At 37.8% G+C, this 17152-nt stretch overlaps 1 protein-coding gene across 1 annotated transcript in view; it reads right to left on the minus strand.

Moving 5' to 3' along the window:
- Window positions 1–17152, minus strand: part of igf2r (insulin-like growth factor 2 receptor) — a 62329-nt gene that overhangs the window by 30686 nt on the left and 14491 nt on the right. Inside the window, exons 7-19 of the mRNA XM_079832075.1 lie at window positions 17020–17122; window positions 16782–16941; window positions 10579–10765; window positions 10363–10466; window positions 10011–10166; window positions 9118–9264; window positions 8738–9025; window positions 6406–6556; window positions 6049–6226; window positions 1659–1774; window positions 562–721; window positions 288–464; window positions 69–170 (exon numbers count right to left, since the gene is read on the minus strand). Coding sequence (XP_079688201.1) covers window positions 69–170; window positions 288–464; window positions 562–721; window positions 1659–1774; window positions 6049–6226; window positions 6406–6556; window positions 8738–9025; window positions 9118–9264; window positions 10011–10166; window positions 10363–10466; window positions 10579–10765; window positions 16782–16941; window positions 17020–17122 — 2029 coding nt within the window. The remainder of the gene's footprint in view (window positions 1–68; window positions 171–287; window positions 465–561; window positions 722–1658; window positions 1775–6048; window positions 6227–6405; window positions 6557–8737; window positions 9026–9117; window positions 9265–10010; window positions 10167–10362; window positions 10467–10578; window positions 10766–16781; window positions 16942–17019; window positions 17123–17152) is intronic.

A 17152-nucleotide genomic window follows, 5' to 3' on the forward strand; every position in this document is an offset into this window, starting at 1 on the left:
AAGAGAAATAAGAAACAAAATCTTTTTGATTACTTCAAAGTAATAACGCCACAAAAATAAAGGTTGACCTGGTTGGTGTCCACAACTGTTGAGATGGCACAGGCTGCTTCAGTGTCCCAAACAAAGTCAACGACACATTTCTGGTTCACCACAAAGCGAGGGCCAGGTGGCTAAAGAAAAAGAGCAAAGAAAAATATACTGTTTTCATATTGTTGTTGCCGCTGCTTTATAAATAAGTAAGCCTTATTGCAGCAATAAAAACATGTAAAAGATTAGGAATGACTCACTGCTGTCCCAGAGGAGCAGACGAAGTGGATACGTGTTGTGTACGTGGTCGTCACTCCATCTGCTTCACACATCGATCCATTAGTGTACTCCAACATTAGCTGGTCCCGCTCCACGATCACTGGCCCTTTCTTAGCCATGCCCAAGTTACGGACCACTACTTTCTCAGACAGGCCTTCCTGCTCAATTAACATGTAAACACGCATTTTTTGTCAGTGTTCCAGTTTTATTTCACCATGTCCATTCTCCTCTAATGTTCACAGTCAGTGAACTAACCTTGTCAGTCTCGAATTTCATCTCACAGACAGAAGCTTTCCTGTCACAGCCAGGCACGGCTTTAAGAGGTCGACATACATTGATGTAGTACTTCCTCAGGTCGCCGGGGTCAGACGTCTGCATGGCCTGCCAGTTCCTACCGCCATTAGATTCTGACAAACTGCAGAAGGGAAGGAAACAATTGATTCAGCCATTATTGTTGACACTGCCTAGCTTTCCTACCAGCGTTTGTTCTGTCACTGTCAAACAAGTATAGAGAAGCGATTATACTGCTTCAGGAAATATTATCTGGATTATAAGTGCATTTATATCCAGTATCCAGTATGCCATGGAAGGTCACAACCAAAAATAGAAAGAGTTCAAATAAAGTAAAATATAATAAAAACTCTTCAAAGTAAGATGTTTTAAACATTTTGCATGAAAAAAATTGCTTTCAAAATAAGTAACAAACTAAGAATAAATTATAAATTCATAGTACAAAATAAATTACATTTATTAAAAAGCACACCAACTAGTGAAAGTGGAGACATGCTATCTGCAGTCCACTGCTACATAAAAGCACAATTTCTTCCAAATATTAAAGAAATAGAGAAATTAGACAAAATATATTTTAAACAAAATATGTTTGCCACATTTGTGTTCTTATAACCAACAGAATAAAAACATAAGAATAACTTAATATCATTTTTTACACATATTTGATTGCAATTTAAATTACATAAAATTGCAATCCATATTTGTCCATCTAAAAATATCAAGATATTTTAATATTAGTAGACAATTCAATAGTTTTTTATAGTTTAATATACAGACAAAAGCCATTCAAAGGTTGATTCGCTCACAACTATCAAAACTGTCAACAACAAAAAATGGTTTGTTTAATAATCGCGACCAGTAACTTTGACTCAACCAATCACATGAGTTTGGGACAGGACTATCTGTTTGTTCAATCAATGGCAAATGGTGAAGTATTCAGGTAAGCAATACTTTTTTTAAACCAGCTTGGTGACACTAGTGTAAATATGTCACAGTTCACATTTACAGTAACATTTACATATTTCCCTAGGACATGAGTCTTTTATGAAAGGCGAGCTAACCTGGACAGGTCATACTGCTGCAGAGTTTTGGGATCCGTCACGACACACTCATGTGGTCTCTCTGGACAGGCGTAGGAAGTGTACCATTTGAAGTTATAAGTGTACTCATCCTCATCCTGCAGAAAAATGGTTATAAATGAAGGACATGTTTTGTTTGAAGACAAGACAAAAGCCTCAAGGCCCTGATATACTTCAAGAGAAATAGAAGAACAAACAAGTGTGATGTAATTTTGAATAAAAATTAAATCAAGCCAAAAAAAAGTTCGTTTGGAGAGTTCCAAAAAGCACGCCATCCTGGGAATTCAAAATTTCAGCTGTTCAGTCCGTCAAGCTTAGATGTCTGCTAGTAAAACATGAACATGCTGGAGAGCCGCTTTATAGTAGAAAATGAAGTTGTAATTCTAATTAAAAGTGGCAGTCTTTTTACATTTTAAATATTGTAAAGCTGCTTGCTTTAAAGCAATATATTTTATAAAGAGCTATATAAATAAACATAACGTGTCTTGTCTGTAGTGCCGAATTGCAGAGCTTAAAGGCCCACTTAAGTGCCTTGAAATGCGCTCCATTTTTCAATGTGTTGGCATAATTTCCTCTGAAACAGGAAGACAGGGCGTGACTTATCAAACAGATCTTCCCCTTTAAAAAAAATTGTGTTTAGTTTATATCACAGCTTGGCCAGAGCCGTTGACTGCTCACTGCATCGTTTAATTAACAACACAAACTATCGATGTATGAATAGGCCTGTCGCGATAGTCAATAAATCAATTAATCGCACGATAAAAAAAATGAGCTTGATAATTTTTCCGGCCGCGATAATTTCCACTCGCATGCTTGTTTGTTTTTCGCGTCGAGTTTAAACAACGCTTAAAGCTACACTAAAGTTGGCAGTTTGATAAATGCAAGTTAATTCTTCAGCTTAAACTTTGTGTGCTTCAAGTTCAATCTTTGTGTGCTAAAAAGGCACATAAGTTCCTGTAGACATAGCAATACATATTCTCCTTTTTTTGCCAAATAAATGAAAAGCATGTCATCAATGTCTTCTCTCTTGCTGTATCAAAATATCACCTAGCTTTCCTCAGTGATGGTCCCAATAATGTGCTTAAAGTCAAGTCAAATTCAGTTTGTGCATGATTACATGATATAAACAATTTTTTTAATACTGTATCCTAAATTGTGGATAATTAAGCTATATATCATATGCTGAAGTACATTTCTGGAGTGTTAACGATTAAAAGAAAAAACAACAACAACAACCAGAACCGAAAACCGTGACCCTAAAACCGTGATACGAACCGTGGGTTTTGTGAACCGTGCCACCCCTAATATGCACCTAAAACACAATCATCCGTTGCAGTTTTCATCCATTTTATTTATTGTTTTTGGTATTTATTCAAGTAAATTTTTTGTTAACAGACTGAGAGTCCATTGATTTTATTGTTTTTGGTTGTTTTGTTCATTTATTGTGGATATTTAAAATGTTTTCCGTTTTCAGTGTTAAATAGTCTTTAGAAATAAAAGTTTATTGATCTTTGAAAATTTGTACCTGCATTATTATGCCATTATCATTATTTTAGATGAAAATGGTCTCAGAACGACAATATTATCGTTTATCGTAATAATTTCTTGGCCAATTTATCGTCCAGCAAAATTTGTTATCTTGACAGGTCTATGTATGAATCAAACTCACTAAGACTGCCGATAGTTTCTTTTCCACTCTTCCTTTTATTATATCCATGTGGTTACAGTCAAATCATATAAAACTGTGAAATCGCTCCAGATCTCTGTCCTGTCTGTCTTGTTGGCATTCGAGATGGTGACGTGAGCTCCACTGACTGTCTTCACTCCTATTGGTTGACGCTCGCGAAATTCGCTTCTCATTTGCATAAGGTTGAAGTTTCGGAACTGTTGTTGTGTGTCTCACGTCGCTTGACACGCCTACATTCTGTCGCCAACAGTCACTGTTGCTTGTGTCACCAGAAGTCGCCAGCGCTCCATTGAAATGAATGGGGTCATGTCGATTTGCCGCTGTGTGTCACTTGCGGTGTGAACGGGGCTTAACTGTTTCTCCTCCTAATCTCTTCCAGTTTGCTTTAAAAGGGTCATGAATTGAGAAATAAACTTTCCCTTGAGCTTTTGATATATAAAAGTTAATGGTAATATAAGGATATCCAGTAAGTTTCAGAGCTGAAAACTTCCTTGTTAGTCAAAGAAAAGCTTCATAGCTCCTTTTGCCTGAATTACTGCAGCAATGGGGCGTGGCATGGAGTCGATCGGTCTGTGGCACTGCTCAAGTGTCCTTCAGCTCTTCTGCATTGTTGGGTCTGGCGTATCGCATCTTCCTCTTCACAATACCCTATAGATTTTTTTATGGGGTTAAAGGTCCTGTTCTTCGTGATCCCATTTTTCAAACTTTAGTTAGTGTGCAATGTTGCTGTTAGGGCATAAATAATACCTGTAAAATTATAAAGCTCAAAGTTCAATGCCAAGCGAGATATTTTATTTAACAGAAGTTCCCTTTCAAAGCCTACAGCGAACGGCCGGTTTGGACTACATCCCTGTACATACTGCTTTAATGACGTCAGTAGAACAGTGTGTTGACTAACCTCCGCCCACAAGAATACGCGAAAAAGGGGGCGTGGTCTTGTTGCTCCAGCGTGGAGAAGAGGAAGTGTTGCGTTTGTATAGTTTGTTTGTCGCCATGTCATCGAGACGCTGTTATTTTCATCCCGGAGTCAAATCTCCTTTGTTTGGCTTTCCCAGGGACGCTGTACTTAGAGATCATTGAGCGCATGCATCTCTGTTATGGTAAGAGGCGTGACCTTTCCGGGCAACGTGCGCTAAGCTGCTGTCGAATCACAACACTGGAACCGCTGGCACAATCAGAACTCGTTACGTGTTTCTGAAGGAGGGACTTCATAGAATAAGGAAATTCTCAGGCCGTTTTTAGGACAGTGAAAACAGCGGTATACAGATAAGTAAATTGTGTGAAAAATACTGTGTTTTTTTACACGCGAAACATGAACACGTTATATTGCACACTGTAAACACAATCAAAGCTTCAAAAAAACACGAAAAACGGGACCTTTAAGGTCAGGCGAGTTTGCTGGCTAATTAAGAACAGGGATACCATGGTCCTTAAACCAGGTACTGATTGCTTTGGCACTGTGTGCAGGTGCCAAGTACTGTTGGAAAATGAAATCTCCATAAAGTTGGTCAGCAGCAGGAAGCATGAAGTGCTCTAAAACTTCCTGGTATACGGCTGCGTTGACCTTGGACCTCAGAAAACACAGTGGACCAACACCAGCAGATGACATGGCACCCCAAACCATCACTGACTGTGGAAACTTTACACTGGACCTCAAGCAACGTGGATTGTGTGCCTCTCCTCTCTTCCTCCAGACTCTGGGACCCTGATTTCCAAAGGAAATGCAAAATTTACTTTAATCAGAGAACATAACTTTGGACCACTCAGCAGCAGTCCAGTCCTTTTTGTCTTTAGCCCGGGCGAGACGCTTCTGACGCTGTTTGTTGTTCAAGAGTGGCTTGACACAAGGAATGCGACAGCTGAAACCAATGTCTTGCATACGTCTGTGCGTAGTGGTTCTTGAAGCACTGACTCCAGCTGCAGTCCACTCTTTGTGAATCTCCTCCACATTTTTGAATGGGTATTGTTTCACAATCCTCTCCAGGGTGCGGTTATCCCTATTGCTTGTACACTTTTTTCTACCACATCTTTTCCTTCCCTTCGCCTCTCTATTAATGTGCTTGGACACAGAGCTCTGTGAACAGCCAGCCTCTTTTGCAATGACCTTTTGTGTCTTGCCCTCCTTGTGCAAGGTGTCAATGGTCGTCTTTTGGACAACTGTCAAGTCAGCAGTCTTCCCCATGATTGTGTAACCTACAGAACTAGACTGAGAGACCATTTAAAGGCCTTTGCAGGTGTTTTGAGGTAATTAGCTGATTAGAGTGTGGCACCAGGTGTCTTCAATATTGAACCTTTTCACAATATTCTAATTTTCTGAGATACTGAATTTGGGATTTTCCTTAGTTGTCAGTTATAATCATCAAAATTAAAAGAAATAAACATTTGAAATATATCAGTTTGTGTGTAATGAATGAATAGAATATACAAGTTTCACTTTTTGAATGGAATTAGTGAAATAAATCAACTTTTTGATGATATTTTAATTATATGACCAGCACCTGTATATCAGGGCCTTTATAGGAATAATGTCTGATGGTGTGTCCGACTCCGATGCAAAGCTTGAGACAAAAAAAATGCTTAACACAAATCCCTTGATGCTAGAGAAGCGTTTCTTGAGGTGAGGCTAAAAATATTTATCTTGTGTAATGAGTCAGCACAAACACAACAAAGAAGCAGGTGTGATACCTGAAATTCTGGTTTGCCAGGACCGGCCTCTCTGTCACACAGGAAGGAAATGTGCGTGGAGCGCTGCGTGTGCTGCTTGTTGTTGTACTGAGAGCCATTTCTGTAGGTCAACTGGATCATGCCGTCATAGTACGAAAGCCTGGAGTTGAACTCGCCGAGATTCCAAGAGCTTTTGCCGCTGTAGAGACCAAACAAAAAATGGTTAGCTCCACCCACAGTGAAATCGTATAGGTTCAAAAATCACTGTTAAACATCAAATATGCTATGATTCCATTGCTTAATATTACACTGAAGTGAGCACAGAAGAAACTTGTTGGATTGCACCTTGTTCAATATAAATGACCAAAGTGAACTTACCTCAGGTCAACTTGACAAGCCCCTGCTTTTTCTGGACACTGTGCGGCCTTAACATTGCCACACACGTTGATGTAGTAGTTATACTTTTCCCTGGACATGTTATAATAACCTCCACTAGGTTTCTGAAGAGGGGACAAATCAAATGAAATTCCTGCAAAGAAACAGAAGCACATTTTAAAAAGGGCCAATAGACCCCATAACATTTAACCACTAAGCCACACAATAATAAAGTTTTACAGATAATTTGATGATATTGTACACTAAAATGATAAAAACTATGGATCAGGAAACATTTTTGTAAAATAAAATATAAATAATTTTGAGTCTAGTTTACTTTAGTGTAGTTTATATTACAAACTAAAGTTTTTGAGCTTCCATATATACTTTCTAATAGTCATCATGTCAAACATCAATAACAAAATAAATCAATAAATTGCATCACTTTATCTGACGTTTTCTCAGCAGTGATGAAACATAAGAACTTCCAAACATGATCAAAATATATATTTTTCAAAATTTGAAAAGTTTTCTATCGAATGAGACCACTTACTTATATATCTTATATATCTATACATCTTGTTTTTTGTAGTTATAAGCCATTACTTTTAAGTATACCACGTAGACGTGTAATTATTTTAAAAATGCCTTCAGAGCGCAAGTAGTGGTTAAAAAAAAAAAAATGCAAAATTGTTTTTGCATAAAAAACATCTTCACATGGTGGAATAATCCAGTATTGGAGAAGGCATTATTTGGATACAGATTTAAAGTTCATGTCACAGTTTTTGCCAATTGTACCAGTGTTATTTTAGTATCATTGAGATATTAATATAGGTTTTCTTTATATTTGGAATTAGATTTTAACTAAATCTAAATGTAAATGAGAACGGTTTATATTTTATTTTATTCCAGTTAATGTATATTTTATTTAAAGCTACACTGTGTAACTTGTTTAGTGTATTCTAAGCTAAAAACACTTAGTTCTTTCAAAAATATATGTGCTCATTAATGTATATTTACTTCTTTCAAGTAATAAAGTATTCTCATAAGTTTATAATATGCCATTGAAAATACATACGGGTAAGGGGTTCGAATGTGGGTCGCCATGTTGCCCCCCCATCTTGAAAGCACATTAGCCAAAGAGGGACATACCCGTAAATTCAAACTTGGCCTTTCGCGTTTTAACACTCGATGGCACCGTGTCGAATGTGGACGAGGTCGAACTGGAAGCCATGTTAATCTTGAACTAAATCTGCCACCGTAGGAGTTAAAACGAAATCGGAATTGAGAGGAACAAAAAACTATTATTCACTGGATGGTCATATACACTTTCCACCGCTAGATGGGGGAAAATATCACACAGTGTAGCTTTAAAGTAACAAAAATGAGTTTTAGATTCAGTTATAATAATTACCCTGCATTTGAACTAAAATTAAAACTATTCAAAATAGGTTTTGGTAATTGAAATAAATCTAAAATAACATAAAAATATATATATTAAAACAAACTTAACATTTCAACTAATTTTAAAATTGAAGTATTGAAAAAACTAATAAATTAAAGGGTTAGTTCACCCAAAAATGAAAATTCTGTCATTAATTACTTACCCTCATGTCGTTCGACACCCGTCAGACCTCCGTTCGTCTTCGGAACAGAAATGAAGATATTTTAGTTGAAACCTGATGGCTCTGAAAGGCCTCCATTGGCACAAGACCCTTAAAAGGTACTAAAGACGTCGTTACAAAGTAAATTTCGAATCAGCATTTTGGATCGCCAAATTTCAGCAGTTTGGCGGTTTGACACGCGATCCGAATCATGAATTGACTCACTGATTCATAACGCTTCGAAGCTTCATGATGCCGTGTTTTGAAATTGTCATCACTATATAAGTCGTTATTTAGGGTTTTTTTGCGCACAAAAACTATTCTTGCCGATTCATAAAGTTATTTTAGAACCACTGTAGTGAGATGGACTTTGTAACGACGTCTTTAGTGCCTTTTAAGGGTCTTGAGAGTGAACCGTGCATTGTGTCAATGGAGGCCTTTCAGAGCCATCAGATTTCAACTAAAATATCTTCATTTCTGTTCCAAAGATGAACGTCTTACGGGTGTCGAACGACATGAGGGTGAGTAATTAATGACAGAATTTTCATTTTTGGGTGAACTAACCCTTTAAAGCTATATAGAAATATATATATATTTTAAAAATGACAAAAGCACATTAATTACTAAAATTTTAATCAAAATAAAAACTGAAAATATGAAAATAAAAGCCAATTCAATACATTAATAGATACTATAATAGTATATAACACTAAAACAACACTTTCCAGTACCTGCTTGTGGGTCTTCCACCTTGCAGTCGTTCCCTTCCGTTTTGGAGAGGACGCAGGCCGAAGCAGTGAACCACTCAAACTCATAGATGCAGTCGTCACTGGACACGCTCCTCAGGACTGGAGCGCTCTCAACGTCCCCAGGCTTACACTTCAGAGTGATGATCGTTTTCACCTTCATGTTATCTCTGCATTCGTCTCCGTCAGTGTAAATAAGTCTGATGTCATCTCCTTCTGCCGCCTTTTGCGGAGAAGACAGGAATTTGCCCAAGTTCATTGTTTTCTCATTTCCTAAGAGAAGAAAAATTGGGTTAGAATTAATCAATGTATCATGAGTAAGAAAACTCTGAAAACATTTAGAGGATCTCTAATGGCGAACTGACCTACTGCACATATTGCTGCATCCTCAGGGCAAGAGCTGGCCGGCCCGTCCTTGATGATTTTATGACAAACATTGATGTAAAAACTATTCTTGTCAGACTCCGCTGCCTTGGCGTCCACAGCCTCCCAGTTTTGAGATCCTTCCAATTCTGAGAAAACAAACATTTGCAATAAGTCACATGCGGTGCTGGTACAATTAAGTTTTAAAATGTTTATTCATATTTTAGAGAATGGGTTTCAAAAGATTTACTTTTGCAACATTATAAATTAGTCTTTACTGTCACTTTTAGTCAATTTACTGCATCCTTGCCAAATAAAAAATATTTTTTTTACGCTGTATTCCATGTCATAGGATTAGACACTGGAACAGACTGAAATTAGTAACATTAAAGCTAAAACCATAATGTAGTATAGTAAGTGGAACATTGACATTTTTATATTTTTTATTATTTATAATTTTTATATTTAAATTTGAAACCCATTCTCTAAAATATGAATAAACATTTTAAAACTTAATTGTTTTAAGTTTCTATAAAAAAAACTTTCTATTAATCAACAAATGTATCACGGTTTCGAATATTAAGCAGCACAACCATTTTTAACATTGATAAAAATAAGAAATATTCAGCATTTTAGAAAGGATTTTTGAAAGACCATGTGAAGACTAGAGTAATGGCTGGTGAAAATTCAGCTTTGCTATTTAAAATGCAAAAACATTTACAAAACATTTTCAAAAACATTACAAAAAAAACGTACCAACCCTTAACTTTTGTATTTATTTACTTGTATTTAAATAACTAAAATAATTAAATAAATACATCATAAAACCACACAGTTTTCATGAACGATCATTGCCGTCACTTCCCAGTACACAAGTAATTTTGCTCATCTCTACCTGGGTAGCGTGTTAAAGGTGACAGATCATAACGCTTCTTGTGGTCTGTGACTCGACACAGCAAGTCTTCCTTCTCCTTCACGCATGCGTACGCGGTTTGCCAGTCGAAGTAATACGTGCAGTCAGACTCTCCCGTAAAAACCGGCTGGCCATTCCCTGAAAACCACAAGCCTGCTGTGAGCGGAACATTTTGAAGACCACATTTTGGACATGAAAACAAGGTCATCTAGGTCACGTTGTTGCAGTTCCTTCCTTTTGGTTGAAACTTCCTCAATCAGATAGTGTTAAAACAGTGGTCTCATCAGCACTTGACTTCACGAGTCACTATGAGAGGAGTCATCGTGTCACTTACCAGCAGTTGCATTGCACTCAAAATTAATAATGGTCATGCGCTGGAATCCAGTGCTGCATCTGGTGCCGTCTGGGTAGATTAATGTGAGATCCCCATCTGAATATCTAAAGATAAAAAAAGCAAAGGGTTAATACTGCTCTTCAGTTTAAATTCTGCACTGCTTTTCTGCAAGGGTTATGTAAATCAGTAACAAATAAAATGGGAGTAAAACCGAACCTCAGTGTTTGGTTCTGGTACCTCCCAGCAATCTTCTTCACATCCCCGGTGTCTTTGATTTGGCAGGAGGATACATAATGTGTTGCATCACCACAACCACCAGATTTGGTCTCCCCGCACACGTTCAGATAGAAGAAATAGGTGTCCTTGCCATTTTTGGCTTCAGCCATATAGGCCGTGTCTGTTTCTAAAATAAGAGGAAAAGTATTGATCATGTCAATTATGAACCACAAATGCGTGAACTTCTGATGTTCTGCTAACACCAACATTGATTTAATGAATGTTTTACTATGTTTACAGCCGAGAAAGACAAGGCATGTGCATCAGTATCAGTGTACTGGATCTGTGCATTATGTCTTAAAGTGACAGCAGCCTAATATTCCTGCTGTGGTCTGTGTAATTCGTTTAAATCAAACAACAAAATACAAAGAAATCACTCATTGCTCTTGACTGAATAACTTTTGTAACTTTATTAAGGATTATTTTACATTAGATTTCTCTATTAGATTTTCTGACTGAAAACCATGGAAATACTATGCTTTTGGGACAAGGCATTATACCAAGATCATGCTTTTAGACATCAGTGGTATCGGTGTTATTTTTCATCTAATATTTATATTTTATTTCAGCCTTATTTCAGTTAACGAAAACTTTTAAAGCTACACTGTGTAACTTTTTTAGTCTATTCTTAGCTAAAAACACTTAGTTCTTTCAAAAATATATGTGCTCATTAATGTATATTTACTTCTTTCAAGTAATAAAGTATTCTCGTAAGTTTATAATATGCCATTGAAAATACATAAGGTAATGGGATCTAAAGGTGGTCGCCATGTTACCCCTCCATCTTGAAAGTACATTAGCCAAAGAGGGACATACCCGTAAATTCAAGCTTCGCCTTTCGCGTTTTAACCGGTTTTAATACTCGATGGCTCTGTACAAAAATCTCTGCCTCGCGCATGTGCGCGTCAACTTGTTCAGACTTGTCTGGTGCATGTGCAGAGAGTTTTCATCTCAGCAGCTCCAGTAACAGAGTTATACAGAGTTTTCCTGGCTTGTTTATTCCTCAAAAGTCTGTTTTTCCTTGTGTGGTATTTCTGTGCGTTAATAACTCCGTAAGTAATAATAGTTATTGTCATTGTAGATGTGTTTCAGAATGTGTCATCGCGTAATTCAGTTGATGTCACCTCAGAAGTATTTTTGTGTTAACACACAATAGCGTAATGCTCACCTATTTGAATAATCATTCAGTTATTTTGTTATCAACAATGTTTATTCGTTTATAGAAAATATTTGCTTGTAATGTATGTTGATGGAAATATGTATCAGGTCTGATCGGCATATTAACAATTGTTATACAGAGCGCACTGCAGTGCTAACGTTTAAAGCGGCGCACACACTTTTGTAACCGGACACCGCTTGTTAGCAGCAGCAGCGGCAGCTCCGCTCCTTTTAATGCAGCTGCATTTAGCGCCTATATATGGTACAATAAGCTCTGGTTTACGGTTACATTATACAAATGTAACTTATAAGTATAGTTATACAGTTCTTAAAGGGGCTATATGCAACTTTTTCCCCAAAATAAACGTAACAATAGCCTTTTTATTTTACCATTTATGACTCAAACATCTCCTGATGAGCATACTGACACCTTGTCCGCTCACAGTGGGTGCACCTATAAGCCTGTATCCTATTTTTCCTATTTTCTGGCGGGTCGTCTTTTCCCGCGCTGTCTGCGGATGTGACGTCACCACCGCTGCGAGAGCGAGCAGAAAATGAGAGCAGTTCTGTTTTTTGGCCACAGGTGTCAGTTGCGAGTTTAAATTTCAGAAAAACGCATATAGCCCCTTTAACTGTGTATGTATATTTACCATCCTTATTTGTTCTCTCACAGAAACCACATTTATGTACATATCCACGCAAACCTGTTTATGCCTTGCAATTGGATGACTGAATAAACATTACTATCATCAAAGTTCACTCTGGATTAGCTGCAGTTCTTTCTAGCCGAATAATTAGGCCAGTTGAGTTCCAACCATCCCACTGCGCACAGAATATCCCACAGGCACCGTGTCGAATGTGGACAAGGTCAACCTGGAAGCCATGTTAATCTTGGACTAAATCGGACACCGTAGGAGTTGAAACGAAATCGGAATTGAGAGGAACAGAAACTAAAATTCACTGGATGGTCATATACCTTTTCACCACTAGATGGGGGAAAATATCACACAGTGTAGCTTTAAAGAGCACCTATCATGGCATTTAAAATGTTCCAAATATTGTTTTAGAAGTCCCCAACAACAGTTTTGCATGCAAGACAAAAAAGACTTTAGTTTTCTTATAATATGCATTTATTTTTACCTGTTTTGACAGCGATTCTCAAATGATTCCTTTAGTGATTCACTTTTCAAAACCCCGCCTTTACGTGACGCTAATCTGCGGTGATTGGTCAGATGACCCAGTCAGTTGTGATTGGTTTAGTCTGTGCAGATATTCTCGGAAACGGAACGCCCATCAAAGTCTTATAATGACAGTAATTTGTTAATATGTGTCAGGAGTTATGAATATGAAAACCGCGTCGGTACTGTTTGATTGTAATATGAGCCTCAGCTGATCTCATTCATAAAAAAACTCCTCACGAAGACTCGCGACAAATCAACATCCCTCAGGGCTTTTAGTTCAAAAGTGTGCAGATGAGGAGACATATTGATAGATTCTCATATGTCTGTGTCAAATTTCTAAACAGAGGAGTATTTTTTATTCAATACTTCCTCAAAATGGGCAGAAATAGCCTAATCATGAGCGATTGAGTCTCTTATGTGTTGTTTTCAATTCATACTGGCAGCCGGAGGGCGCTCTGTGCACATGTAATCCATATATGGTACAGACAGACGAAGAAGATACCATGTGCCATAATAAAAGTCCATAATAAAAGCTTCCTGAAATCGCGAAACATACATTTGACGACTAATAATAAACACTCAATCGCGACGATGTATGGTTTGTCTTCAAGCCACTTAGTCTTCAAATGCTCATCCTTGGGCAGATGAAAAAAGTTTGCTTTTGAGTCGCACTTCAGAACACAGCGTCTCGTGGCCATGATGTTTTCTAGTTTTCACTGGCGTCTTGGAGCGCAATAAGTGGGCGTATCGTATTCAAATAACTTGACAAGTTGACGTCATCTAGTCAGAGAAAAAGCTTCGGTCTTCTAACGATTCTTAAAAATGACTCCGAGTCGACTCTTACTTTTGAAAGAAAATAACTATATATACGGTGCACTGTCATATTTCAAGCTATCACAGGATGTTTTTGTTCACTTAGATCTATGTTACACACTACATGAAAGGTACATTTCAAAATTCCATGATAGGTGCTCTTTAATAGTACCACGATACTGGGATATATCTGTGGTTTATTCAATGAATGTACTCATTAAAGGTGCAGCAAGCGATTTCTGAGAAACACTGTTGAAAGCACAGTAGATCGTACCGAGCGCCACAACAGACTTGAAGCCAATCAGCAGTAGGGGGCATGTCCACTCATGATGGGGGAGGAGAAAGATATTTGAAGAAAGAGAGGAATATCACTAGAAAAAGAAGCGTTATGATCAGGCAAGAGCTTTAGAGACCTAGGGCCCTATTTTCATGATCTAAGCGCATGGTCTAAAGCGCATGGCGTAGGTGCACTTAGGGCGTGTCCAAATCCACTTTTGCTAGTTTAACGACGGGAAAAATGGTTGGTGTGCCTGGCGCATGGTCTAAAAGGTTGTCTCTAGTCTCTTAATGAGTCATGGGTGTGTTTTGGGCGTAACGTACTATATACCAATCAGAGTCTCATCTCCCATTCCCTTTAAAAGCCAGGTATGCTTGTACCATGGCGGATTCGCTATTTACATGGCGGAATGTGTGAGCGGAAAGACTGAATGCTTCTCCAGAGAGGAATCCTTAGATTTTTAATATTTAAAAATGTTTGTGTGCTGCTGCACGTCCCTGTGTGTGTGTAATAAGCAAAGTATACATGAGGTGTGCACCTGCCTATAGGTGCATGTTACTAACGTGCTCTTTAAATAACACAAAAAAATATTGCACCATTGACTTTAGACCAGTTTATTGTTGGTCAATGGCACATTTGTTTTCAGTTGTCTCAAAATAGCAATGAGCCAACAATGCGCCTGAACACACCTCATTTTCAGAGCAGCACACTCATGGGCGCAATGCATTTGCTATTTAAACAACGTGGCACAGGATGTGAATATTGATAACTGCTTCGGGCTGAAACTAGCAAAAAAACACTTGCCGCATTGTGCCAGGTGTATGATAGGGCCCTTAAGGTGGAAGGCCTGAAAACAGACGCAGAGGTTGTGTTGTTTCTGCTCCATCCGCGAGTAACACTGGTTTTGATATAATTCACAGAATCGAGATCTGCTGTTGTTGTAATGTTGGCTATAGTAACAGGACAGTTTTGAGTGTCATTGTTTGTCTGAAACAGCTATGCTCCTGTGGTGTTCTCTTGTTTGTATATACTCTTGTATACTGTATGGTTATCAGGGCTCCAGACTAACTTTTTTCACTAGGAGCACAGTGGCCCCCAACTGAAAATTTTAGGGGCACAACCAGAAATTTTAGGGGCGCACACCGTAAATCAACATGCTAACCAAATCTACTAATTTCCACTGTATTACTAATAGGGATCCGGTATTGTTTAGGTTTTAATGGTATTACTACTCTTACCGATACTGCTTATCGATCCGGTACTTTAACAGTATTCTTACCGGTTCTTTTTATTATGCTTTATTTTATTTTTTTTATTTAAAAAAAAAACATAATTAAGAACATAATTAACATGGCTTTATAATCTGAAAAGTAAAATATCTATAGCAAAAGAAACCGCAAAGTTTGAACAAAAATATAAAACATCTATTTGTAAATGGACCAGTGTGCAGGCATTCGGAAGGTCTGCTAACATTAATATTACAGTAAAGAACAAACCTACAAAGAAATCGAATAAAGTAATGAAATGTAAAATAACACTATATAGTTTTCACTGTATAAATTGATAGATTAATGCTTATAAAAGCTAAAGTTATTAATTCAAGAGATGTGAATATTTTCTATTTGCCTTTTGTTCGTTTCGCATTAATGGCTCAATCGTCAGCAGGTTTAGACACTGCCCCTTTAAGACCGATCGAATGTAGAAATAATAATATCATATTCTCCTATTTCTCCAAACTATTTACGCCCATTTAAGATATAAACTGTTAAAATAACTACTCTCCAATCCGGTCATTTTGACACTATTTGTTGCTATTTGTTGTTTATTTGATGGTTTAGACGCGCACACGAAGCCTAAAATATTAAGTGCAAGTCGGTCCATTTCGCAGCACACACACATAAGCCGCCTTGAAGTTGGAAACAGCTTCTCTTGCGCGGATTATTGTGCATTTAATAGCTCTTTATTATCAAACACATCCCGCAGTTTAGCAACAGTAGAGACTGCAGTTTACACTGAATCACTGAATCTGACGTTAAGTTTAGGTTTAGGGAGAAATGACAGCGCAAGGCTGTGAAGGGAAGGATGAGCTCGACGAACACGGCTATAGGAATAGTTTTACCTCATATTTGCATATTTTTACCTCTATTTATAATTCTTGGAAGCCAAAATCGAAAATAAAATTTGAATAATATCACAGCACATCCCTAAAGTTTAAGCAGACCAAACTTTTGTGTAGTTCTCTTGGCCATCGTCACTCATTAAGCTGACTGTGGTGTTGTGTTCGCTGGAGCTCGCTCGCTTTCTCTCTTCTGGATTGCAAATGGCAAAAATGCATCAAGGACAGATGGTTTAATATTATCTCATATTGAAACGGCTGGCAAAGATAGAATTTGCCAGATTTAACGTCTATTAATTATAATTAGTAAGTGTATTTTCTTAATTTCTCCAGTACCGACAGCAGGCAAATTTACTGGTCGCACATGTGCGACTGGATGTAAAATTCAGTCGCACTCTGGAGCCCTGGTTATTCTTTGTTCTTCCTTGTCGTTTGATCGTCATCTTCGGTATTTATTTGTTGATTTCAAATATCAACAGCGTTTCTTAGAAATCACTTACTGCACCTTTAACGACCATATCAAATCCATCGCTCCTTCAATCTTTCCACAGCAACATTTATATCATTCGCCTCTTTCTAAACTATCAGAATAACTCACTGCCGTGTGTCAGGTGACTTAGGTCGATGGAGATGTCGTGCTGAGCACTGGTAAGTTTGCAGTCGTGACTCTCCAGGTAATCTCTGTGGCAGGCGTACTCCGTCACCCACTCGATCTCATACCGACAGTTTGAGTTGCTGATCATCTTGGGGTTACTTCCCTGAGAAACCATTGAGAAAACTGTGAGTTCACAGAGTATAGTAGGTATAATAAGATGAAACACTAGGATTCTTCTTACCGCCTGCCTTGTAGAGGGACAGATAAATGTAATCGTCACTGCTGGAGTGTGGTCATCACAGAAGTCTGGGTTTTTTTCAGCTCCCTCGTACCGCAGCTTTAGTCTGAAAAAGAAAACATCAGTTAGGCTGTTC

The sequence above is a fragment of the Gobio gobio genome (genome assembly GCF_949357685.1).
Source record: "Gobio gobio genome assembly, chromosome: 12".
Classification (NCBI taxonomy): domain Eukaryota; kingdom Metazoa; phylum Chordata; class Actinopteri; order Cypriniformes; family Gobionidae; genus Gobio; species Gobio gobio.